This window comes from Mus musculus, chromosome 1 (assembly GCF_000001635.26).
Source record: "Mus musculus strain C57BL/6J chromosome 1, GRCm38.p6 C57BL/6J".
NCBI classification, from domain to species: Eukaryota; Metazoa; Chordata; class Mammalia; order Rodentia; family Muridae; genus Mus; species Mus musculus.
Window position 1 is genome coordinate 131,688,681 of NC_000067.6, and position 26,995 is coordinate 131,715,675.

Below are 26,995 nucleotides of genomic sequence, written 5' to 3' on the forward strand. Positions count from 1 at the left end.
TTTGCAACTTTCCCAAGTCTGTGCACAGAAAGAGAGGAGGAAAACTCAGAGGGAAGTGGCCTCTCACCAAAACCGTTTGCGTTCTCAATACTGGCCAGATTGAAACTGCCACTCCTAGAAGAGAGACCCAGACCTAGAACTCCCACCTGTGTGAGGTGAGTGTCGTACAGCCATGCCTGGAAGGGGCCTGGCAGCCCATCTGTCCTTGCATGTGCCCATCTGCGCCGGAACTGTTCGTCTGCTGGTGAAGAGGAAAAGAAACCAGGTACAGAAATGAGGCTAAGAATCTGGCAGGTGCGGAATTTTAATCCAACCCGAAGACCCCTGCACTGCAGAAAGTTCCTGAGTGAGGTGGAGAAAGGACTTCCCTGCCAATCACAGGGAGCGGGGCCCAGCCTGGGAACCTGCAAAGGCAGCAATACCAGACAGGACAGGCAGCTCAAAGGAGGCTCTCATTATGCCTCTAGACCCGCAGGGCCTGGAAGAAACCAAAACCTTCTAAAAGGGTTGGGTCCTACGGAATCTGGCAGCTCCTTGGCCCACAGACAGGGGGCCATCTAGGATGAAGATTTGGAAGCTATCAGAGAAAGATGAGCTCTCAAAATAGGAAAATATTCCTCTTGTTCTAATCCATAAGAATTTCTCCAGGTGAAGAGCTACCATGTAGGAGCTAATGAACAGAAGTGGGCAGGTCCAGGTTCTACTCTAAGCTGGCTACTAACCTAGTTTGTTGTTGTTTGGTGTGTGTGTGTGTGTGTGTGTGTGTGTGTGTGTGTGTGTGTGTGGTGTTACGTTTTATGTGAATGATAGGCATGCATACTTACCACAGCACATTTGTGGAGGTCAGAGGACAGCTCTGTTGAGTTGATTTTCTCCTTCTACCCTTACATGGGTTCTAGCGAGTACTTTTACCTGCTGATCCATCTTACCAGCCCACCAACTAGTACTGACTATAGAATCCATTGGGCTATAATAGCATTTTGTAAATTGTAAGTGTTCTATAAACTGCTTCTTTATTGATAAAAAAGAATTGCTTTGGGCTTATAGGTCAGTCCCCCACTACAAAGGTCTTATGGAGATAGTAGTTTGTGAGTATCCTTAGACATATACTGTGCTTCTGCTTAGCGGGTGTGCACTATGTGAGTGTGTGGATAGACAGACACCTGGATGGATGAATGAATGGATACATGCATTAGAAAGGACACGTGGATGGATTGTCACTCTTCAGGGAAGTTTCTGTATCCACAGCATCAGTGACCATGCTTTGGGGACAGGCGGGGTAGAGTGAGATAAGAGGTACTGTCTAGGGTACCGGTAGTCTACTTGGGGAAGCAGGACAAACATTTCCCCAAAGAGCTTAAAGAGTGAGAACGAGGAGCCTTCCGAAACCAGCACTGTGGGTGTGCTTTGCAGAGGAAGCAGGTTTAGACCTGCAAGGATTTGGGTGGGTGATGCCAACTGTCAAGTGATCCTGGCAGGCAACAAAGCCTCCTGTGCCCCAAGAATCTCATTAAACAGAAAACCTTACACTCGGCCTGCAAGTCCACTGTTTTCTAGAATGAATAAAGTATGGGGTGCAGGGGGAGAAGAGAAACTGTGCTGGGAAAGATTGAATACTGGGCAGAGAAACCCGGCCTGCTGCAGAATTCTCAGCTGCCGCTGTTCACTGGTCTCCCTGACAACTTACACAGGACCTCATCCAGGACAAGTAAGGCAAGAGACTATGTGGGTTCCTGGATGGAGCCAGTGGGATATGGATGTCAGAAGGTAAAGGCTGAGATCCTCAAGAGTTCTGGTAGATTAGACACAGGCCCAAGAAGAGCTCTGCAGCAACAGTCTTCCTTGTTTGTAGAGAAGCTATGGGTGGGGCCCAGCTCTGGCTTGGAAGTGCTGTGGGGCGGGAGCTAGGGAAGAGGTGGTCCTGTCTGGAGTCCTGCTCTGTGTGGGCTGGGCTGGCTGGGCAGGTCCAGCATTCCAAGCCTGCTACTCACTGTTAAGTAACAGTGAAGATGACTCGGCTTTGTTGATACGAAGATGCCTTGCTTCCCTCTTTGAATCTCTGAGTCAGCCAGTGAAAAGAGGCCCCAAAGAACATTGTAGCTACACCCAGCCAGGGGTAGACAACATGGGAGAGGACCTCAGCTACTATCTGAAACCTGGGAGTAGTAGTCAAGAGAGCCCCACTCCTAGCTGCTCCCAGACAGACTCCTTCAGCCCTGGTACTTGGCCAGCCCAGGTCACTCTCTGAACCAAAGATCAAGGCTATGTTTAGATGTCAGACTCATTAATGTTTGCCTTTTTGGGGATCAGGGTATGGGAGTCTTTGGTGGCTGCACACTTCCAGGGATCATCTGGAAAGGGCATCAGGACAGCAGAAGGGGTTGAGAAGCTATTAGGATCAGAAGCAAGTAAAACCCAAAGGGAAGACCTCAACCCCACCCCTAACACTCCCTCCCCCAGCACCTGTGGATGGCCCCTAGAAGAAACCTGTCCCCCTGATGAAAGGAACACGCACCCAGGGCACATCTGGCTGCCTCCCGTGAGCCCAGTGCTTCGATCAAGTGACACCAAGGTCCTGCTAGTATCATGCATGCTCTATATTTGTAGCTTGACATCAACCCTTAGTAGACATGTTTACGTTATCAAAAATAGCGACCACCTGCAAATCAGATCTCAGGACCTCCTCTACCAATCCCCACCCCACAGCAGTGTTAAACTGTCATCTGGATCTTTCCCAACACTGAGATCCTGTTATGCTAGCATAATATGACACACATGTGCCATCTGCAGAGGAAGCCACAGCCATAAGTGATGTCCATTTTACCCAGGAGGGAACAGAGGATTCAAAAATAGTAATACTCATGGCTCAAGTCACAGATGGTGTAGATTAGGGAAGAGAGAAGGCTCTCTGACCTCAAAGTCACAGTCATTGCCTGGCATGAGGCAGCCTCTCTCTCTCTTCCCCAACCCCCCTGTCATGGTGATTCATCCAAATAGGAACTCACACTCAGATGACCCTGGGCAGCCACATAGTCACATATGCTTTGTAAAGAGATGTTAAATCAGGGTAAAACTGGGGGAAAGAGAGGGCGGGGGTTAGTCTTTCATTGATATTTTTAAATTACAGAAGCAATTTAAGATTGCAGAATAAACTTTTTAAATATACACACTTAAGATGCAATGGAAACTCTTAGCCTCTCTTCTGCCTTTCCTCATCTCTCCATAGCTGATATGTTCTAGCTGTGTGTTTCCAGGGCACACACATGTTCTAGCTGTGTGTTTCCAGGGCACACACATGTTCTAGCTGTGTGTTTCCAGGGCACACACATGAAGGGTTAAGCTCAGAGACACACTCTGATACTTGGGATTAGTCATACACTGTCAAATGCTTAGATCTGGGGGACAGGGTTTAACTTAAATTATCCATGTGTGTTTGTACACTATCACCTCATCCTTTTTAAATGGCCTTGCATTTCAGAATATCTATGGATTGATTGGCATTTGTGTAGAAAGTCTGGCATTTAAAGAGGTTATGAATTTGAGAGGGAGTGTGGCAAGGTTGGAAGCATGGGAAGAGTTGAAGGGAAGATTTGAGGTAGGGAGAAATGGTATAAATATAGTACACATATATGACATTTTTAATTAATTTAATTTGTAAAAAAGAAAGTATGTAATTGGTGGCGATTCAGGTAGAGCGAATAAGTGCTCTGATAGGGCCTCAGTGGGTCAAGCTATGTTCATCTCATTCACTGCCCTTAATGGCATAGTCTCTTGGCACAGTGGCACACATTTATGGTCCTAGATTCTTGGGGGTCTGAGGCAGGGGATTGCTGGTTTGAGGCCAACCTGGGCAATGACATGAGACTCCACCTCAAAAAGGTGTGAAAGTACAGCTCTATGACAGAGTATCTGCTTAGCAGGCTCCAGGCTTCCATAATTTTTCTAATATTTAGAACAAACTGCCTAGTATATGGGTACCCCGGTTTCACTTGTTATATGGCTCATGGCTGTGACAACATGCCTGACAGAGAAATTTAAGGAGATAGGGACCTATTTAGACTCACATTGGAGAGAGCAATTCATCATGACTGGGAAAGCATGGAGCAAGAGCAGGAGCACGGGGCAGCTGCTCACACTGCATCTGCAGCCAGGAAGCAGAGAGGAACATCCCGTGCTCAGTTTGCAATCTATTTATTCAGCCTGGGATCTTAGATCATGGAATGGTGTGTCTGTGTTTAGGGTGTATTTTCCCACCTCAATCACCTCAGTCTAGAAACTCACTCCCAGATGTGCACAGAGGTTTGTCTCCCAGGTGATGCTGGGTCCTGTCAAACTGGCGATCAGTATCAACCATAAATGCAGTCTATAGAGCTAGGTCTGGATCCAAATCTCAGCTCCAACCCAGGCTCTCCCACTACAGGCTGTGTGTTGTTAGGAACCCCTAAATTAGCTCCTGGAAACCTCTCATTCTTAGTAAAACAGAGATAATAATAGTGCCAACCCTGTAAATATTTTGTGTGCACTAAAATAGCTAACACTCTAAAACCTTAACACTCTTAAGAAACCTCAATTTGTTCCAGTAAATATATCAAAACAATGCATCAAGCACAATAGCACACTACTTCACTTAATGCGCACAATGTGTTGTTATTTATTTGCATAGCTTCAAAGCTCTCAGCACAGTGTCTGATCAATAAATGTCAGCATGGTCCATTCTCTTTACCTCCACATGATGTGTCCACTGAGTGTGGGTCCTCACACAGGGCTCCTGTTCAGCAACCCCAGGTCCCTTGCTCTAATAGAACCTCTTTGTCCCTCTGGCTGCCTTTTCCCAGTCTGCCTAAGGCTTTGTTGAACACACCAAATCTCATCCCTACATGTTCATGTACACAGACACCAAGGCTTCAAACTCTAGTGATCAGAAAGCACTAGGACACAGAAGAGCTTTCTCTGGCCTCCTTCCTAGTACTAGCTCATCCATTTACTATAGTGTGGTGTTGTGTGAGTTGTGAGTGGTGACTCCCCCTGGTCCACAACACACACACACACACACACACACACACACACACACACACACACACATACACACACACACCTTTTGATGGTAAGGATGGAAGCCTTGTTCAAGTGGAGCCAGCCCTGCAGTAGTACTGAGCCATATCCCAGTGGGGTCATTTCTATGAGCCCTGCTTACATTCACCTCACAGCTATGGTGAGAATAGCCTGCTGCACATGATGTGGTACAACCCACTGCAGGTAGCTTGCTCAGCTGGTGCAGTCTCATCTTGGCCTCTATTTTGAAACTCTTAAATCCTAAACTGTTGTGGTGGTCTTTTATGTTAAGTTGACACACTGTACCAAAGTGTTAGGAAACAATGTTTCATTGCTCTCAGGCCCCTTCTAAACAGATAACTGATGCCCAAAGGCCCGCCTCTTTCAGAGATTTCTCAGCCACTTCTTGGTTGCTTGCCTTTGTGAGCAGCAACATTGTTGCAGTACACTAGGCCAGGTTGGTATCTTAGTTCCCTGCCTCCACATTCCTGGGAGATGGAGAACTTTTGCTAAGTAGCTAGAAGAATAATGGATGGATGAGTGGATGGATGGATGGATGGATGGATGGATGGATGGATGGATGGATGGATGAGTGGATGGATGAGTGGATGGATGGGTGGATGGATGGACAGATGGATGGATGGATGGATGGATGGATGGATGGATGAGTGGATGGATGAGTGGATGGATGGGTGGATGGATGGACAGATGGATGGATGGATGGATGGATGGATGGATGGATGGATGGATGAGTGGATGGATGGGTGGATGGATGGATGGATGGATGGATGGATGGATGGGATGTGAGAGTCATAATCCACATCAATCTTGCTTCCTCCCCAGAAGCAAATCAATCACCTTTTCCATTCTCCATCCCCAGAATTTTATTTCATTCTCTCCTAGGAAATTTCACCACACCACATGCCTCGCATCTTCAGGCCCGCCATGTTGCCAGCATCACTTTCTAGAGTTACTTGGTCCCTGTCTTCCCTGGTGTCTCCTAGAGGAAGTCCTTTGTGTTTCATCTTAGGTGATCCCAGTGTCAAGTCCAGGCTTTCATGCATTCGCTTCACAGGAAAGGTGTACATTTGTTTATGCTCAGTAATTAATTAGTTATTGATTAATTATTATTAATTACTAATATTAATTAATTGAATTTAATTATTTTACAATGTATACCTTTTGCATTTCATGGGATCTCTGCATATGGTGCTTGCTCAGCATTCACAAAGCCCTGAATTCAATCCCCAACACTGAGACATGTGGGGGCCATGGTGAAGTTCTGGCTCTGTCTGCCACCAAGAGCCACGTCTGGGCTCATGGTCCTAATGCAGCTGGAGTCTATGTTGATATCTGTAGCCCAAATTACCATCAAAGGCCAAGGGGGTGTCCATGGTCTGGAGTGTCACCAGAGACCATCTTTGGGACATGCTGTTGTGGGGAGGGACATGCTGATCTGAGTTGCCTGCACGGCTACCTGAGGCCATGGGGACATCTGGGACCAGGCTACTGCCAAGGGCCATGTCTGAGTTCATGGTCCTATGGTAGCCAGGGTCTGTGATGATGTCCCAGGGCTGTGTTATTACCAAAGGCCATGCATATGTCTCTGGTCTGGACTGGTGCCTGAGGCACCATGCTGAGCTGGCCTTGCCCCTCACCTAGGCAGCACAATAGAGCTGACACTGACATCAGGGGAACTGGTGAACAACCCCAAGGTCATGAGAGTGGAAGAGCTGGGCTGCTTTAGTACTCAGGAGAGCAGGCCCTGAACCTTACCTGGGCAGTACCCTGGTAGTAGGTATGCAGGTGTGCTGCTCCCAAGGGCATGAGCACAAGAGAGCTGGCCCTGCCCCTCACTGGCTGTAGCATTGGGTAAACAAATGAGAACAATGCTGGAGAGCTTGCCCTGGTGGTTCGGACACAGGAGAGACGGCAGGCTTAGCTATCTCCCAGGCCCAGATCCAGGGCTTTGAGTTGGCCAACCCCAAAATCCACCCCATCTGTGATCTGCTGAAGCACATGAAAGAGCCAGTCCTGCAGATCCAAAGCTGCAGGATCTCCATGAGACAAGACAACACCAGGATGTCCTACAGGAGTCCCTGTGAGGATCAAATATAGATAGCGTAGCAGAAGCCAGAGGCCTAGGAATAGACCAACGACTCATTGCAATGAATATTTGCAAGTAAAGATGTGTGGACAAAAGGGTGTACTGTAGGACACACTGTGACACACTACAGCTTCCACAACACCATTTTCTTTCTTCTTGTTGTTATTGTTTTTAAGATTTATTTATTTATTTTACATGTATGTATACTCTATCAGCATGTATACTTGCATGCCAGAAGAGGGTATCAGATCCCATTACAGATGGTTGTGAGCCATTATGTGGTTGCTGGGAATTGAACTCGGGACCTCTGGAAGAGCAGACAGTGCTCTTAACCTCTGAGCCATCTCTCCAGCCCCCAGCACTTTCTTTTTTGTTCTATCTTATTTTATTTTCTTTTGCAGGGTAGGTTACAAGGACAGAGGGTGGATTCAAAGGGATGGGAGAGATGGGTGGGATTGGGGTGCACAATGTAAAGTTCATAAAGGATCAATAAACATTGGAAAGGAGAAAAAGTATTTGCTCAAGTTCCTGGTGAATTCTGTAGAGAAATTGCTAGAAGTAGAGGTCAAAGCTATTTTGAGGCTCACCACACATGCTGCCAAGTAGCTTTCCAGTAATGTGTACTGATTTCACCCCCTTCCAGCTGCAGCGAAGAGCCTATGATTGGCAAGTGCCACACACTATGCCTGGGGGAGGGTTTCTTGTTCATCCAAAGCCTCCAGGCAGTCGTGACAATGAATCCCTTGTCCTGCCCAGCCCATCCCCTCTCCCCACGCTGGCCTCCATTCCTGGTTCTAGGCTGGGTTGTGTGAGGTCTCTGTTCAGATCTGTCCTGCCGTTTGACACTCTCAGCTATATCTCAGAGCAAGACTGGAAGAGCTGAAGGGCGAGTGAGTTGTCCATCTTGGAACTCTGGCAAGGGAAAGTCAAGGGAGGGGTATACGGGGTGCTGGGTCATGTGTGCGCTTCAGGACTAGAGTCCTTAGCAGAATCCTGGTAAGGCAGAGGGAAACAGAGCCCACGGGATACTAAATGCTATTGCTGGGGTATAGTGGAAGACACTTGAGGGAGTCTTCAGTGACCGAGTATGGGAGGATTAGCCTCTGTGACAATGGCTACAAGACCTGCCAGTGCAAAAATGACTTCTGTTTCCCCACAGGCCCTGAAGCCCCTCATGAATCCCCGAAAGAAAGTGGACTTGAAACTTATCATTGTTGGTGCACTTGGGTAAGCCAAGCCTGGCTGCTGGGTGTTTGCTGGAGAAGAGCCTCAGCTGGGAGTGTCATGACTGTGCTACAGGCTGTGCTCCCACCCCCAAGGGACCCTGTCTGAGTCCGAGTGACAGCAGAATTGCACCTTTCTTCAAGGAAGGAAGCATAGTTGAGAGAAAGAAGCTAGCAAAAGGTTCTTGGTTTGGGTCCAGCTCTGTAGCCCTTCTGCAACTCTGGATCGTCCCACCCTCTGCTACACCCAACCAAAATCTACACACTGTTGTAGGATACTTAACCTTATCCCACATGGCTCATTTTGGTTGGTTTCTGCTTCTAGAAACTATTTTGTATCCTTTGCTCCCCAAAGGGTGGTCTCTAGACTATAGATACTAGAAATTCAAAATCTGGGTAACTCTCTAAGCATCCTGAGACCAACTTAAGGTATACACTGTTGTTGTGTGTCTATCCTACTTCAAGTTGCACATCAAAGCCCTTTCTTAAACTCCAAAACAAAGAAAGAAAGGCGGGGAGAGGGAGGAAGGGAGGGAGGGAGGGAGGGAGGGAGAGAGAGAAGGAGAGCGAGAGCGAGAGCGAGAGAGAGAGCGAGAGAGAGAGAGAGAGAGAGAGAGAGAGAGAGAGAGAGAGAGAACAGTGTCCTGAGAATGGCATAGGTGTGTGTGTGTGTGTGTGTGTGTGTGTGTGTGTGTGTGTGTGTGTGTGTGTGTGTGTTTATTTATAGGTATGTGTTTACACATGTTCGGAATCTTTGTTTCCTCAGCGTGGGAAAGACCTCTCTTCTTCACCAATATGTACACAAAACATTTTTCGAGGAATACCAGACCACACTGGGGGCCAGCATCCTCTCCAAAATCATCATATTGGATGACACAACTTTGAAGCTGCAGGTGAGCCGTGCCCTCTGCCTCTTTGCTACACACACGCCTGAAAATCACCCACGTACACAGCAACAAGTACTAGAAGCTCGGAGGATCTGGAGAGAGATCAGTAAAGTACATGGGCTAATTGAGCTAAGCCTCGTCTCTTCACTGGCACACCCACTTGTTTATCTACTACAGCAAAAGTGAACAGTGTAACAAGGATAGATGACCCACAAAGCCAAAAATATATTTACTGTTGGGAGCTGGGCTAACAACCTCTACCCTCATAAATTAGAGAAAAAGTGAGAGCTAAGAGCTGTGGTAGAGTTGGGGGTTGCGGGGAGGGTGCAGTGCCTGGGTGCGGAAGGGCACACTTCCACCAGGATTTTCCCCACCCAGAAATGACAGCTTCAGCATGATACAACCTTGCTGGGCTTCCCTTCAGCCACTCATCAGAGCCTTGTGGGGCCCTGTTCTTCCTCTCCAGATCTGGGACACAGGTGGTCAGGAGCGGTTCCGCTCAATGGTATCAACATTCTACAAAGGTTCCGATGGCTGTATCCTGGCATTTGATGTTACTGATCCAGAGTCCTTTGAAGCCCTGGATATCTGGAGGGATGATGTCCTGGCAAAGATTATCCCTATGGAGCAGTCATATCCCATGGTGGTGCTGGGGAACAAAATCGATCTGGAAGATAGGAAGGTACTGTTCCTTCCTTCCTTCCTTCCTTCCTTCCTTCCTTCCTTCCTTCCTTCACTCACTCAATGAACTGTATGCAACAGCTGTATACCTCATGCTGTGTTGGGCCTCACATACAGTGCTGACAGAGTCCTTGCCTCAAGAAATCTACCATCTAATAGTGACAATTATGGTACAACATGGTAAAAGCAGTGACAGTTATATACTTTGGAGATTTGGAAATTACAGTGGAAGGCCGTCTAAGTCCAGAATAGAGAGCCAGTGGATAGAAGAAGTGGGTTATAGGCTATAGAAGCAGCATGACATAAACTGAAACCATGAGTAGCAGAGAACCAGAGAGTTAAGACCGCAGAGGAACCAAGAGTCAGATCTTGGTGGAATTTGATTTCATTTTGAATCATATTTCTGCGTGGAGTCACACAGGCTCTAAAGGCATCAATTCTGGGACCTACAAGTTTGCTAGGTAACTAATCATTTCTCACTAAGTTAGGCATACCCAGGATAGCCAATGAACCCTTTGACAACTGGTCTACCCCATGACCACAGTGGCCATGTAGCTCATAGCCATCACAGGGCTGTTGAGTGGAAAGTTCTTTAACCTTTACATACATAAAAGGAATAGGGATTGTCTTGATTTGTAAAGCATGGCACAAAGGTATTTTGTGCTGATCAAAGTCCAAATAGTACCCAAAGGAGCTGTTAGAACCACATTCTCTCAGTATTTCTTATGGAAAACCATGATGGGAAATGGAGTCATGGTGTCTGAACTCTGTTTTCACAGTGCTTCAAACAGAAAACCTCAGGAGAACTGAACCAAAACTTGGTACCATGAAGTATAGGTGGACAAGAATTGGGGGAGAGAGAAGGTGTGCTTTCAGCTGCCCCCACCTGCAGAAGAGCAAGATCCCTGTTCAGAGAGGACATGTTTAGTCTGGGTGTTCAGAATCTGAGAAGCTTGAAGAACAGCCTCAAACAGCTAGGGAACCTGCAAGCTTTGGGATACCTAAGAACAAAACCTCAGGGGAGAAGTGTGTGCTAAGAACATGTCTTCAGTTTTGTGCGACCAGTTCGGGTTGGAGACTCAGTGTCAGACATCCTGTCTCAGACAGTAATCCAAGTCTCTGTCTCTTTCCTCACTGGGCCAGCTGCAGTGGGAGCTTCTCTGTTAGCTTCACAAGTTCACAATCCCACCTGCTTAGGTCAGATAAGAGCTCTGGGGTGTAGTACTGTCTGGAGTGAAGTAGGAAGAGAGGAAGGCCAATTTTGTGTTTAGATCTGATTCTGTGGAAAAGATGGAAAAGCAGAGAGGTTGATAGCAGATAAACAACATTCTGGCTACTCTGAGTAGTGGCAGCTGTGCTGATGGAGAAAGGAAGTAAGATTGCAAACGTTCAATGAATGAATGACGGATGCCTGGCTGGGTGTAGAGTAGGTGATGGATCATAGGATAGGTCTGAGCCAAGCTGGGGGGGGGGGGGGGGCAGTGAACTTTGCTTTAGAGAAGAATAAGGGACTGGAAGAAGCAACAAGCACCAGGCAAGCCAAACCCCTTCATCCTCTTGGAGAGACACATGTGGGAATGGCCACAATGGAGATGGTAAAGGGGAGATGGAGACCCAGGGGAAAGCCACCAAATGGGGCAGATAAAAGATGGTTTGGAGCCGGGCATGGTGGCGTACGCCTTTAATCCCAGCACTCGGGAGGCAGAGGCAGGTGGGTTTCTGAGTTCGAGGCCAGCCTAGTCTACAAAGTGAGTTCCAGGACAGCCAGGGCTATAGAGAAACCCTGTCTCGAAAAACAAACAAACAAACAAACAAACAAACAAAAAAGATGGTTTGGGGAAGATAAAGGAAGTTTGTCTGTCAGCCAGGTAGGCCCAGAGGCAGGATTTGGAGGGAGGTGGCCTAGTAGGAACCGGATGTGCTGAACAATAATGAAATGAGTTCAGGGAAGTGTGGAAGAGGAAGTGAGAAGAGAATGAAGAGAGACTTAACACAACATGGATATTGTTAAAGCCACGAACTAAGCAGGGGGGCGGGGGGGGGGCAGCTCCCGCTCTTGGCTCTCTTCACTCTGGTGCTGACTTAGCAAAAAGTTTGTCAACCCCTGGGTGGGATGAGGAAAATGAAGACTAGCCAAATGACGGGTATCTAGGGAGCTTGTAGTCACAGGCACAGAGCTGAGGGGGCAGGCTCCATCCCTTTCAGCACCCTGACTGAGCTGGCCACCCATGGTCCACCATGCTCCTTGAATGCCCTGGGTCTACTCCAACAAGAAGAGCTTGCTCTTCTTGCCATGGCAACCAGAAGATGGGTTTCCTTAGACTATTTGAGAATTAGGGGAAACGTTGTAATTGTGTCCTCCTTAATGAAAACATAGTAGTTTTTCCTACTTAATTAAAGGAATATAAGTATTTAAAAGTACATTGCTAGACTTGGGAAGGAGGAAATTCTGGACCCTAGTGGTGATGATGGTCCCTCAAGAGCAGGCATATACATCATGCCCTGAGTTATACTCTTAAATGAGGCTACACTGTTAGCTTTTATGTGGTGTGTATTTTACTATGAGAAATACACACACACATATATGCCAACACATACATACAGCCAGAATGATTCCAAAGAAATTACTGGCTCACCTTTGTTTAAAAACCCCTTCTGCAGAAGCCAATAATGGGAAAACCTTAGCTCATGAGAAAGGGGCTGTAACATTTGAGCTTCAAGGGATTTATTCTCTGAAGCTTGAATGCTTTGCTCCATGCCCAGTGGGGTGAGTTCTAACCTACAACCAACTGGTTAGAATGGTGTTTTCCAGTCTTTGTTGTTCTTGGAGGTTTACTAAGTAGTTTCAGATAAGCTAATTCTTTGAAAGCTTTCTTTATTTTTATTTTATGTCTATGAATATCTTGCTTAGTGCATGTAAGTGCACCCCGTGCATGGTGAGGCACCGCAGTGCCTGCAGAGGCCAGAAGAGGGCGTCAGATTTCCCTGGAACTGGAGTTATCGTCAGTAACTGAGCTGCCATGTGGGTGCTGGGAACCAAACCCAGATCTTCCGCAAGAGGGACTGCTGAACCATCTCTCTGGCCCCTCTGCTCATTTTAAATTTATATAACAATCATTTTCAATATATATGAGATGGGAAAGCATCACAGCTAATATTATGCTAACTGGAACCAACCTGATGGTTCAGCAGTAAAGACACTTGCCACAGAGCCAGGCGGCCTGAATGTGATGCCTGGGACAAGTCAATGGAGAGAGAATTGACTTCTACAACTTGTCGATGCTGTCCATACATGTACACACACACATAATTGCCACACACACAAAATGTAAAATGAATAAATAAAAAAACATAAATAAATGTTTGTAATCTGGCCTAGTTTTGGTCAAACATTGGTTCCTGATGAATGAGCAGAACCAAAATGTTAGCAGTCCATTGTAAGCAAGAGGAAAGCCCTTAAAAGCAACACTGTGTCTCCAGGTGCCACGTCTTAGATTTACTTTTAAAGTCCTCTGAGCTTAAGTTATAAATAACTGTTTTGTTTCATACATAAAAGATAAGATGATCTTCAAAATGTCATCAACTCAGAGCTGCAATTGGCAGAGAAAACTAAAAGGCGCTGCTGTCTGATGGCTTCTTTCCTAGACAGCCCTCTGTGGGGGGAGGGGCTGGAGTCCCAGAAAGAAGTGGCTTGGTGCTCAACTGATGTGCTCAAGATTCTGTTCAGTCATTTTTGAGACCAATCAGAAGGGTGGCAGATAAGATGAAGGTGGCAGACACCGAGGTCACTGTCTGCTTTGAGGGAAGGGACAGCAGAGCCGTGGCTACAGCTGCAGCAGAGGGTGTGACATACAAGCTCTGTCAGTGAATGATCAGCCTTGGACACTTTCCCGGGCCAATATAAAAACAGTGTCCTCTGCAGATTACAGCCTAGAGAAAGAGTTACTCTGCAGAACTGGACAGTAACTGCCGAGGACCAGATAACTTAGAAGCAATTAGATACTCAGGGTCTGGGGAGCTGGGAGCTAGAGCGGGCTGAACATGAGGAAGTGAAAGTGCAGACCTCAAAGACTTTAAAAGATTCATAGCACGTTGAGTACCCAGGATGCTGACAGTGTACAAAATGTTAACATCTAACGACTATTTCAAGATGCCATCCAGGTGTAAGGTATTAATATCTGGTGATTAAATATATACATGTCACTAATATAGACATCTCAAGTGTCCCTCTAAACCAGCGGTTCTCAACCTGTGGGTTGCGACCATCAGAAAACACTCTTTTCTGATGCTCTTACAAACTGAGACACCAATCTGCAGCAATATTACAGTTATGAAGCAGCCACAAAAATAAATTTATGGTTGGAGGTTCCTAAGACCATTGGAAATACGTGTTTGCGGAAGGTCACAATCCACAGGTTCAGAATGACGACTCTAAACAGTCAAGGACTAACCTAAGGTAGAAGGAGTCTTCATGGTTTACCAGTTATAGGACGAAACATTTCTCATCAACACTGGGGTCCCTCTTCCCAAAAGCAGGAACAACTTAAGCATCAGAGGCTAAGACTGAGGCCTAGACATTCTTGTTTAGCTGACCACCATCTTAGGTTACAAACCTCACAATGGCAGAGCAATGTTGGTGGGCAATAGAGTCACTGTGAAAAGAAGACAGAGCTACTGGGCATTCTTGCCAGTCCTGAGACCAGGAGAGCAAGAACCAGAGTCAGTGGAAGCAATGGGACTCTCTGATCTCAGTAAGACAGCTGTTTCCAGAACCTGCAAGCAACAAGGAGACGATGTGAAGAAGGGTGGCCTTTGGTCTCCTCAACCTGCCCTGTGTTCTAGGAAAAGGGACAAACAATCCTTTCTCCTAGAGAAACAGCCTGATTCCTTTAAATACATTTAAATATTTTTTAAAGTGCCAGCCACAGCATATAGAAGATATGTGGTAATTTCCCCTCAAAATAACTAATGAGACATCACACTCTGGTATGAGTCACCCCTTAAAGTAATTCAGAAACATACTTAGTCGCCCCAAACCGCATCCAGCCATTTGCACTTGGGGGCAATGTCTTTTCTCAGCTGACTGAGAAAGGGAACTACAGTCTCATAGGGTGACAGTAAAGAACAAGGTTCTTATGTAGAGTCCATCAGCAGCAATTCAGATGCCAGCAGGGTGCTGAGCTGTGCCTGCATCCACTGTGCCTGCATCCACTCTCCCTTTCCTGAGCTGTGTGATCCAGGACATGTTTCTGAACCTCTCTGAGCCTCTGTATTCCTGCCTATAAAGTGGAGCTAACAGCATCCATCTCATAAGTTAGTATGTAATGGGGTTGGGGTTGTAGGTGAGTTGACATGTGGTCAAGTGCTTAATATAAAGCCTGACCCCTGGCTAACCTTATTTGCTGTTCAGGCCACTACGGAGAGACCGGAGTTCTGGCATGGATCTGCTCAGTAGGCATGGAGGCAGACAGCATAGAGTCAGACAGGAAGCTCTCTGTTCCTACCCTGCCTGCCCTGTGTCTGATAGGGCCATCTCCTTTAGAGGGACTGAAGAAGGAGCCAGTGTTGAAAGGTAGCTTTTAGCCAGATCTTAGGAAGCCAGCGAGTTAAGCGGGATCTAATTCTGCCAGGTCCGTGTCCAAATCCACCCTGGCTGTGTCTCCTAGGGAAAGGTGACTCTCCAGAGCAGTGGTCCCAACCTTCTTAATGCTGCAACCCTTCAACACAGTTCCTCATGTTGTGCTGACCCCATCCCCATCATAAAAGTATCTTCATTGCTACTTCGTAACTATAATTTTGCTACTGTTGCGAATCATAATGTAAATACCTGTGTTTTCCAATGGTCATAGGTGGCCTCTGTGGAATGGTCATTCAACTGCAAAGGGGTCACGACCCACAGGTTGAGAACCACCGTTCCAGGTCCTCCTCTATAAAATAGCACTGGCAACACCCACCTCACAGATTCATAAGAACTGAAAAGATGGGGCTGGAGAGATGGCTCAGTGGTTAAGAGCACTAGCTGCTCATCCAGAGGTCCTGAGTTCAAATCCCAGCAACCACAAGGTTGCTCACAACCATCTCTAATGAGATCTGGTACCCTCTTCTGGCCTGCAGGCATATACGCGGGCATACATGCTGTATACATAATAAGTTTTAAAATCTTTTTTAAAAACTGAAAAGATAAAATATGAAGCTGTAGAAACAGAGAAGGCCTTCAGTCATTAAGAGGGGCAGCAGCCATGTGGTGTGATCATGGGGCTGGGGTGGTGGTAGAAAGCAAGGGCAGTGGTGACAGGAAATGTAAAAGAATGGGGTGGGGTGGGGTGGGGGGGTGATCAAAACCTGAGGATGGCCTCACTTCCTGAGAAACTGTTCTCAGTCCCACAAAAGAGACTTACTCCCTTGGGTGCCGACCCCTTTATATCCTTCCTTCTTAAAATGTATGAGCATGTTTGTATGTTTGCATATGTGTATATATGTATATGTGCATCTGTGCATGCTGAGGAAGAAGGAGTACATGCCCACACATGTGCAGAGACCAAGGTAGCCATCAGCTGTCCTGCTCTATCACGAATGTCCTTATTCCCTTGAGACAGAGTCTGTCATTGCACCCAAAGCTTGTCATCTCTGTGAGGCTGACTGGCCAGTGACCTCTCAGGATCCTCCCACAGCACTGGGCATCTATGGTCACACCCAGCTTTTATGTGGGTGTTGGGGATTTGAACTCAGACCCTCATACTTAGGCAGTGAATGTTCTTATCTACTGAGCTATCTTCCTAGTGCCATGTTAGTCCTTGCCTTAATCTCCCTTTGAGGCCTCACCTCCTTTACTCAGTGCCATCATGGCAGGGAGCAATTTCAACATGGGTTCTGGAGGGAACAACCCACACCCAAGCCACAGCTGCAGCAGTGACAGTGGCCATGGTAACAGCGATACAGAAACAGTGATCATTTCTCTCCTTCAGGTGTCCCAGGAGGTGGTCCATGGGTGGTGTAAAGAGAAGGATATGCCATATTTTGAAGTTAGTGCGAAGAATGACATCAATGTGGTACAAGCCTTTGAGGTTCTGGCCAGCCGGGCTCTGTTGAGGGTGAGTGATGTGGTAGTGGAACTAGTCAGAACTGCCCTAAGCAGGGTCCTCAGGATCTTTCAAAGAAGAAAGTATGGGCATAGCTAGGGACATGGATGGGATAGGAGTATTCATCTTTCTCATTATTCAGTAGTTGGATGGGCTTAGCAGTTCTGGTGCCACAGATGCCAAAGGCATAAGTACCTGAGAGTGAGTAATTAGTTGGTTTTGCAGTCTGGCCAGCTACCACAATCCCTTGTTATTGATTGATGTTGGTTGTAGGTGCTAAGTAGAGAGAGAATCTCACCAAGAAGCCTTCATTTTCTGAAGGAGCAGAAGGGTATAAACTCTTGAAAAACATTAACACCCAGCTAGCTCACTCCAATTACTTTATTGAAACATCCTACAAGGTTAATTGGGACTGGGAAAGGTTTCAGCTACCAGAGTTATCTTTCCCTTTGCTGCTCATGAGAGCAGACATCCCACACGAATCTCAGTCCCTTCTGACCGTGGCAAGCCATTATCAAAAGTAGGAACTCCAGGTTGGCCAGGAGTGTCTTAGGACCAACATGAGTGGAGCTGCAAGCTCTCACATAGCACCAAGTGCAGACTTTCCAGAGAGAGAACATTTCTTCAAGGTTCAAACAGTCTCATAACAATTTCTCAGCCTCTACTGATCGACGCACAGATAGCAAAAGCTTTGCTGAAATATTTCACTCAAAGCCAGATATAAAGATTTTACTCTACATCTCACTACATCTTCCCCCTTTTTGTTTTAAGATTTGTTAGGGATAACAATTATTGTTGGAAAATTATGGAGTCATAATATAGATAGCCACCACAATTGCTTGTTATTGATTGAAGTTGGTCATAGGTGCTATAGTAGAGAGAGAAGCTCACCAACGTGCTAAGCCTTCATTTTCTGAAGGAGCAGAGGGGTATAGCATTTCAGTAAATATGGCCTTTTGTCAATCTAGTTGTCTAACATTTTATGCAAATAAATAGGCATACATTTCAAAGCCAGTAAAGTTAACACCACAAAGAGAATTATAAAATCATAAGAGCAAGAACTTATCAAAATGATTTGTGGGATGATGAAGCTACAACACCTACAAGGTGTTCTATAACATCCATGCCTGTAATATCAGACAGCTTCTTTGTGTCTATAGTTTCTTGTTACAAGTTATAAATCAGTTGAAAAGAATTAGTATGAGCCAATGAATGCTTTATAAGCCCCTCTCAATCATATTTGCTATCATTGAATCTTAAAGGGTAAGACGATAAGAAGTAACGTTCGTATAACATTTCAACTTCATTCGTTCCCTTAATAGTTCTAATTGATCTCCAATGAGTATTCCAGCTTGTCTCAGTACAGCTATGCCATCAAGTATTTCCCTGTCTATCTCACTTTGTTGAGTCCAAAGTTCATGAGAATGCATACGCCAGTCTTTAACAAATTGAGCAGTTTGAACTTCTTTCTGAAGAGCAACTCTAGCTGTGGTAACTAATGCCATGATTCCTAGAACCACTGCAGTTATCATTCCCACCATCCACTGGGTTCTTCTTAACCCTCTTTCAGCAAGCTTCTACAGTAGCATCGCCACAGGGGAGTCTTGCCATGGTCTCGACAATCTCACTGGCTTGCTGGTCTTGCTCTGTGAATATAAACACTTTCAAAAGTAAAGACATACTAGCATTGACACAGGTATGAAGGGTACAGCATGTACGTGTGATGCCGTAATTATTAGGGTGCTTTTGCACACATCCTTTCAGTAACACCTTGTGGTGTATCTAAAAACTTCAGTCCTGTGCCTGACGCTGGAGAGTCTAATTCAGTGGGGGATTTCAGAAGTGATCTCTAGGCCAGTCGTCACTGTGGGATAGAAGTCTCCTAGGTCCAAGCATTTACTTAGTCGAGTGGAATCTCCAGCCTATAGGAGTTACTGACAGCCTCTCATCAGAAAGAGAAATAGATCCAGGTGCTTCGGTGTGCTGGCTTTAAAAGCTTGCATAGAGTGTGGCATGTGTGCCCGACACTGTGCAGGTAGCAGGGGACCATCAGACTCGGAAGGAAGAGAAGGAAGAACATAAGTGATTGCAATGCAACTTTTGCATGACAGAGTAGACTTGGAGGTTAGGTCCAGGGAAGGAGCAGAGTGACAGCCCATGTGGTGGGCGTGGTCACTGAAGGCTGCCTAGAAGCGATTGTGGGTTTTGCTTCTATATGTTTGTTTTTGTTTGGCTGAAGCAAGGTCTCACTATTCAACCTAGCTAAGCTCTAATTAACAGTCTCCCTGCCTCTACTTCTATCATATTGGGGGTCACAAGTGTGTGCCTCCATGCCCAGCTAGCAAATGTCAGAATTTTAATGTTCCAACGTGAAGTTTGAAAGCTTTTAAATTGACAGGTGTTGCATCCATACAATACCCAAGCTATTCTCTCTACACAGGAGTGTGACACATGAGGGCTACAGAGTGAAGCAGGAGACTGAGGTAAAGGTGGGGGTGACTCAGAGGCCACTGGAGGCAAGGGAACAAGGTAGCCATGTTGCTGAAGCAGGGAACATGTAAGCAATTGGAAAGTGCTTACAGGTAGATACGGCAGGTCTTTGGAGATGTGGGGAGGTAGGAAAAAAGGGCAGAGATTCAGTGACAGTGACCTAGGCTTCAATTCATGGGGATCATACAAGCAGTCAGCTATGAGTTTAGTTTATGAGAGAAAGAAATCCAACATTGAAGAGCATGAGGTGAGAAGACATGTGGGTGGTAAAGCCAGCAAGGTTTCTGAGGCTATGGCCACAGGAGATAGCCTCAACACTGAAGAGCCAGGACTTCCAGCAGGTGGCGCTGGGATGTCCATTGTACTCAGGTGCCTACCCAGGACACTGGTGTCGAATGGGGCACATCTTTCAGCAGAATATTTATGCTTACAAATTAGAAATTTCATACCAACGTGTTACAGGATGGAACGTAAGATCCATATGGACTTTCATAAACATCTTTATATGTTTGCAAACAAATTTTGACATTCCCTCCAATGACCTGGCTCATTATTATTATTATTATTTAATCTCTTTTTACGGTCCAGTTGTTATTGCCCTCTCAGTCTGCCCTCTGACTGTTCCTCATACTATTCCTCCTCCCCTGTCTCCAAGAGGCTATCCCCACCTCACCAAAGCTCCCCATTCCCTGGGGCCTCAAGTCTTTCGAGGGTTAGGTGTATTTTCTCTCAATGATGCCACACTTCTCTCAGGCAGTCCTCCACTGTGTGTGCATTGGGGGCCTCAGAACAGCTATTGTATGCTTCCTGAGACCTGACCCTTCTTAGAGAGGTCGTGTTTTCCTTCACACCAAGCCTGGAGCTCAGAGGAGGTAATCAGAGAGTTGCCTCCTTCATGGGAAGGAGGGAGCCTCAGGCTGGGAGGGAGCTCTGCAGAATCCTGCCTCTACCTCTACTCGCTGTCTGTGACTTTACACAAGTCACATATCCTTTCTAAGCTGCCCTAGCTGCCCAGCATCAACAATGTCTTTCTTAGGGGACTTTTTTGTGAGGATTTTATATAGCACTGTAGAGAGAAGGCATCTAATTAAAGATGGCTGCTGTGAAGGGAAGCCATGCACAAGGGTTTTCAGCAGGAGAGCTGCATGCTGCAGAGTGGGTGGGCTCACTGGGTGACACAGTGAAGGAGGATATCAGACTGGGATGTGGGGATATTCCGGAAGCTTCCGTGAGGGCAGACTTCTGTCTCACATAACCCCAAACACTGACTCTTCTATTTAAGTATGCGTCCTAATTTTAAATTCTAATAATGCAAAGGAGAAATAGTCAATGCCCATCATATGAGGTATCTAAGGGCAGCTGATGCTCTGCTGAGACCCTATAAGGGAGGTCCGAGAAATGCTTTGGGAAGGAAGACTGGCCCTTGGGTGCCTTTGGGGACCCCCATTATCCGAGTACAGCAGTCGGACCTGATACCTGATAACAATTCCTGAGGCCACATTCATGGTTACGTTTGCAGCCGGGAGCCTGACCTGCACCTCGGTGCTGTGGAGAACATAAAAGCTGGAGGCATGGCCCTGTCCCTGGAGTATCTATGGAAAGGGGACTTGAGACAAGTCACAATTTACAGTTCTGTCTAGCATGTAGGAGGGCTATGTTCAAACCAGTGTAGCACAGCTGTGGACACACAGAGTAGGTACAAACCTGTTCCCACACTCACTCCTACATACAGCACTGTATGGGTGGAGCACTGTGTGGGTGGAGCACTGTGTGGATGGAGCACTGTGAGGATGGAGCACTGTGTGGGTGGAGCACTGTGTGGGTGGAGCACTGTGAGGATGGAGCACTGTGTGGGTGGAGCACTGTGTGGGTGGAGCACTGTGTGGATGGAGCACTGTGAGGATGGAGCACTGTGTGGGTGGAGCACTGTGTGGGTGGAGCACTGTGTGGGTGGAGCACTGTGAGGATGGAGCACTGTGTGGGTGGAGCACTGTGTGGGTGGAGCACTGTGTGGGTGGAGCACTGTGAGGGTGGAGCACTGTGAGGGTGGAGCACTGTGTGGGTGGAGCACTGTGTGGGTGGAGCACTGTGTGGATGGAGCACTGTGTGGATGGAGCACTGTGAGGATGGAGCACTGTGTGGATGGAGCACTGTGTGGGTGGAGCACTGTGTGGATGGAGCACTGTGTGGATGGAGCACTGTGTGGATGGAGCACTGTGTGGGTGGAGCACTGTGTGGATGGAGCACTGTGAGGGTGGAGCACTGTGTGGGTGGAGCACTGTGTGGGTGGAGCACTGTGTGGGTGGAGCACTGTGTGGATGGAGCACTGTGTGGATGGAACACTGTGAGAATGGAGCACTGTATTGTAGCTCTAGGACCAGCAAATATCACAGCAGGAAAGAACCTGGAACCTTTAAGAAGAAACCTTTCAGGGTAGAGAGATGGCTTGGTGGTTAACAGCACTTTCTGCTCTTCTAGAGGATCCATGTTTGATTCCTAGTGCCCATGTCAGGTCAGTCACAAGCATCAGCAGCTCTGGTTCCAGGGGATCTGACACCCCTGCCCTCTGCCCCCTGTGAGAACCATTACTCCTGCGCACACACCCACATGTAGACTCACACTGCTACACATGAAATAAACCCAGAAGCAGAACAGCTACCTTTCTGTCTATGTGACCCATGACCTTATCGCCTATAACCCTAATACCCAGGCAGAGGCAGGGAGACTGAGATTTCCAGGGATGGAGAGACCCTATCTTTTAAAAAAAGAAACAAAGAATGAAATTTATGGCTTTGAAGAACCCCCAGCCTTCTCTGAAGCCAAGGGATGAAGGCTCTTAGGAGGGGAGCCTGGTGGGCACCGAGGGGCTTGTTAGATGGAGAGGGGCCATCTCTGGCTGTTTGTTGTAACAGGAGCTTGGATCTTGGTGGAGGGGAAGAAAGGTGGCATGGGGACACTGAACTGATAGGGCAAGTCTCCCTACGCCTGGCGTGGTGACCAAGTGCCATCTGGGCTCCTCCAGACACTTAGCAAGAAAAGTGGAAAAGGCACAGAGAATGTTGGGGGTGGTGAAATTTTTGTGGGACAAGTATCCATCAAGGACAAGGGGTTGCCAATCACCTCCGCCCGAGCCCACCTGAGCCTCAGCTGTCCCTTCTGGGGAATGGGGAGCTTTGAGACCTGCCTGGAAGTCAGGCTTGAGCTCCTAAAATCCTTCCACCGAAATACTCTGGACTCCTGGGAAGGGGCAGGGCAGATCGGGAAAAGAAGAGAAGGTAGGAAGGCAGGGGCTTCCCCTCTGGGCCTCAGTTCCCCAACAATATCACAGAAAGAAGACGGAATGCCCAGCAACGGGGCCCATTGACTCTCAGGGCTCTTTAGACCTCAGGCTGTGAACACTGACTCCTCTCTCCTCCCCAGTACCAGGGCACCGCAGAGAACCACCTCATAGACTCCATCAAGCTCTCTCCAGGCCAGCCAAAGAGCAGATGCTGCTGATCTCGGCCTCCCTCCGGACTCCCGATGACAGCTGTGCAGCCATTCCAAGTGCAATCCCACCAGCCGGTACTCAGCTAGGAGGCTGGGGCACTGCAGCAGGAAAGAATGTCACAGGCAAATCCTGGCCCCAGAGAAATCACGGGCGTCTCCATGACTCAAGCTCCTCTTTCTCCTCTGCCTCAACACCGTCCTGCTCATCTCTGCAGACAAACTGCTCCCTTCAGCACCACGGACCGACAGGTTTGGATGGAGATGCAGGTCTGATTCCCTCAGCAGTCAGAACATGGACCGCTCCTGACAGGCAGAAGCCTACAGGCCTGAGACTTCCCACAGCTTCTTTCAGGGAGAGCTGAGGGAGCAAGATAAAAACAGTTGTACCTATTTCCTGGGTGCTCAAACAGCTCCCATAACTGACCAGGCCTCAGTGCGCCCTCTGCCAAATGAGAGTTCCCAAGGCTTCCCCATATCCTAGGGCGACTGAGAACCATAATCTTCATTTAAATCCCACGTGCTGGTGTGGACACACAGGCTCACTCCTTTGGAGAGTATTTTTGATGCCTTCGATGTACATTGCACTGAAGTCACCAGACACACAAAGCAGACATGAGTCCTTCACTCCCAGAAGCGCACCTGGAGAGAGAGGGCCAGCAGACATGAGCAAGACAGACAACAGCAACAAGGTACTGTTTTAGACAAAGGGGCCAAGAGGGCTTTCCTGTGACGGTGACCGTTGGGCTGGCAGCTGCAGGAAGAGCTACAGGAAGAACATGCCAGGAGAGGGAGCAGCTAGGCCAAGGCTCTGAGGCAATGGGCAGAGTGCTGCATTCCATTCCCTGAGGACTCAAAGCTGCTATCTCAGAGAAAAAAAGGCCAGGGATATCCTGTCCCCAGAAGGTACTTTGATCATTTGATGACTGGCCACTAGGGGGCAGAAGTGTCCTCTGCTTTTAGGCTGAGGAGTTCTGGGAACACTTGAAAAGCTGGTGTTTGTGTCAAGAAAATGGCTGAAGCTTGTTTCCAGGCTGTAGGAATGTTGAACCTGGGCTAGTTGGGTAAAAAAAAAAAAAAAAAAAAAAAATCAAATGTCTTGATTCAGGCAACAAATCGAAATCAGAGACAGATCCCAGAGCGAGGTACTTGGAGAGCTGTGGATTCTGTGTCCTGTTCATTTCAAAGCTAGAACCTATTTTTTTTTCCTTCTGTCTTCACACTGCACAGATAGGGTGGCTCATTCTGAAGGAGGTGGACAGAACGAACTTTCAGGGTCTTCAATGGTCAGGTTCATACCTCATGCCTTCCACAGACATTCCTGTCTCCACAGAAGTCTTCTTTCCTGAGTTCCAAGCAGATCCGAGGTGTCAATCTCTAGGAAGCCAGTCAGGGGGTAATAACTGGGGGTCTGGGGGCTCTGTCTGCACCCGCCTAGCTCTGAGGTATAAAGCAACTTACTAAGGACAGCAGTCACAGGAACAATGAGCCCTGCATCCTTCAGAGATGAACACTGTGCCCCCGTCACACATTGGTGTGGCTCTCCTGAAGTCAGACTGTGGAGGGATGTGTGTGGGGAGGTGTGCATTCGGCAGCACGATGAACATAAGGACCATATCTAAGGGTACGCAGCAAATAGTATGTGTTTCCATTGTTTATATCCTTTATGGGACAATAGTCCCTCTTGGTCAGTGATACCAGTCTCAGTTACCCATGGTCAACTGTGGACCAAAAATATTAAATAGCAAATCCCAGAAATAAATAACTTACAACTTTCAATGCACGTGTCATTTGAAGGAGTGTGGTGAACCGCTGCGCCATCCTACCCAGGTCAGTTGCCTTTGCTCTATTCTGTGCATCTAATCCAGCAGTTACTTTGTAGCTGTCTCAGATGTATCAACTGCCATCATTCCAAATGCCTCTATTAATAGTAACCAAAGTTACGCCACAATACCCATGTCACTATCTCATCACTGAGATACGCCATCATCTCATGTTGTCACATGAGGATAAGGTCGGGAACAGTACAGTATCTTTAGAATATGCATTTATAGCCTTTTATTACTTGTACAGACTCATGGTCATTTAATTTATTGTCAATTATTGTCCATCTCTTGCTGTACCTAATTTATTCATTATACTCTGTCATACGCTTGTGTGACTAGGAGGAAACATAGCACCTGGGGGCGGGATTAGTACTATGTAACTTTAGATATCTATGGGGGAGGGGGATGTCCAGGAGTTTCTTTGGACGAGAAGAGACTATGGTGTTTGCTTTTTAATTTTTTAAAAAAAAAAATCTATGTCAGCATAATTGGCATGTCAACGATGTTAAAGTGTAGGCAGTAAAAGCCACATCATTTCATTTCCAGGGCCCCGTAAAAAAGTGAGATTGTTCAAAAATTAAGACTTCAAGACAGCAATAACAGCATCCGACATTGGAGGTGAACCCTCCTGAGGACTCACCTCCCCGTGACGTGGTCCTGAGAAAGCAGTGAGCTTTCAGCTCAAACAACAGAGCTCTGGCCCGACCCTGCTGGACACACTGTAGCCTGAAGGGAAGGCTCTGCCACAGCCTTAAAGCACATGACATAGATTCTGTGTCCTCTTTAGAGTCATAGCACAGACTAAATATTCCAAATGGAAGCAGGGACCTGTGGGCCTGGAGACTCACAGATATCCTATTACAACTGGGAGATGTGCTGACCAATCCCCAGGGCAGAGTGAGCTGAGCTGACAACCAGACCCACAGTAAGGGTCCCTGCGAGCCACTGTAGCCCAACCATGAGTCACCCTGAGTTGGAGACTGGCCCTTAGCATCCATGCCAGCAGGCACAGGAACTTCACCCCACCACAGCGACATCTAAGTTGGGCGCGGTGGCAACATATCCCAGGCCCTCTTCATAGTCATCCCTTCAAGAAAAAGACCCCAGTCAACAGGATTCTATTGATCGGGCTCACCACAGCCTCGCTCAAGTGGAGCACCCTTGGCTGCTGGTCAACGGAGAACTCAGATCAGGACTCCCCGCAGCATGTATCCTTGGGGCTCGGGAAAAGAACAAAGCCAAATCTTATCACCAAACAAAGCAGGCTTGGACGTTAGGCCCTGCCCTCAGGGACTTGGGAAAATGCCCATTTCTGCTGCCGTTTGCTCCCACATAACAGAGCTTTTCTACTGCTGCCTGGTGGTTGGGCTGTCTATCCCTCGGCCACAGACAGCTTCTCAGGCTCTGCTTGCAGTCCCACACCGGCCTCTGGCACCCAAGAGCAGCCTTGTGTGCACTCTCTCTGTGCACATCACAGTGACCAACAGCAGCAGCTCGACTGGGACAGGAGAGCCACAGATGAGGACTTCTGTGGCTTTCACTTACCCTCGTCTCCCTCCCCCTGCTCCAGAGCAGTGCTGGGGAGCTGTTGGTTAGACACAGGTAGCTCTGGGATGAGTAGCGCCCACTACTGTTCGCTATGCTTCCTCTCCATGAAGACAGGGCCTGCTCTAGTTTTTGTTTTGAGAGAAGGGGTGCTTTTTGTTGTTTTTTATGGGGAGGGGGCTGATAGGTTTGTCTTTTGTTGTAGTTATTGATGCGCAGCCTTGAACTTGGTATTCTTCGGCCTCAGGCTCCCAGTTGCTAGGGTGGGCGTGTTTTGATTCACCGCACTCAGCTTTACAGACTGGCGGACAGTAGGGGATGGATGAGTTTTAGTGGACTACTGCCCATCTATTCTTTAAATAAATACATAAATGGATTTTACTAAGACCAAAACCTCATCACTTTTTTTTTTCACCATTTCCATTCTTTTGAGAATTTCATGTACTTATAAAATGTGCTTTGATGAAACCTGACCCCATTCCCTCCCTTTCCACACCTCCCCCATGTCCCACCCCCACATTTCCCTCACAACTTAATGTGTTCTCCCTTTAGCCTCCTTGGAGTCCATCTAGGGCTGCCTGCATATGTATAGGTGTAGATGCATCTACTGGAGCACGGG

At 47.3% G+C, this 26,995-nt stretch overlaps 1 protein-coding gene across 7 annotated transcripts; it reads left to right on the forward strand.

Annotated features, from left to right (window-relative positions):
• Rab7b (RAB7B, member RAS oncogene family) lies at positions 1-26,763 on the forward strand. 7 transcript variants are annotated; one of them, XM_006529428.4, is made up of 7 exons: positions 3-155; positions 5,956-6,132; positions 8,319-8,386; positions 9,149-9,275; positions 9,736-9,951; positions 16,916-17,041; positions 22,940-26,763. In XM_006529428.4, the coding sequence occupies exons 2-7, from the start codon at positions 5,974-5,976 to the stop codon at positions 23,015-23,017; spliced, it is 774 nt and encodes a 257-aa protein (XP_006529491.1). In that variant the 5' UTR covers positions 3-155; positions 5,956-5,973; the 3' UTR covers positions 23,018-26,763. The 7 variants fall into 7 exon arrangements, with proteins under 7 accessions (XP_006529494.1, XP_006529492.1, XP_006529496.1 ...); XM_006529431.3 differs by lacking the exon at positions 9,736-9,951 and having other exon boundaries at positions 1-155; XM_006529429.3 differs by lacking the exon at positions 16,916-17,041 and having other exon boundaries at positions 2-155.
• Positions 26,764-26,995: the final 232 nt, after the last annotated feature.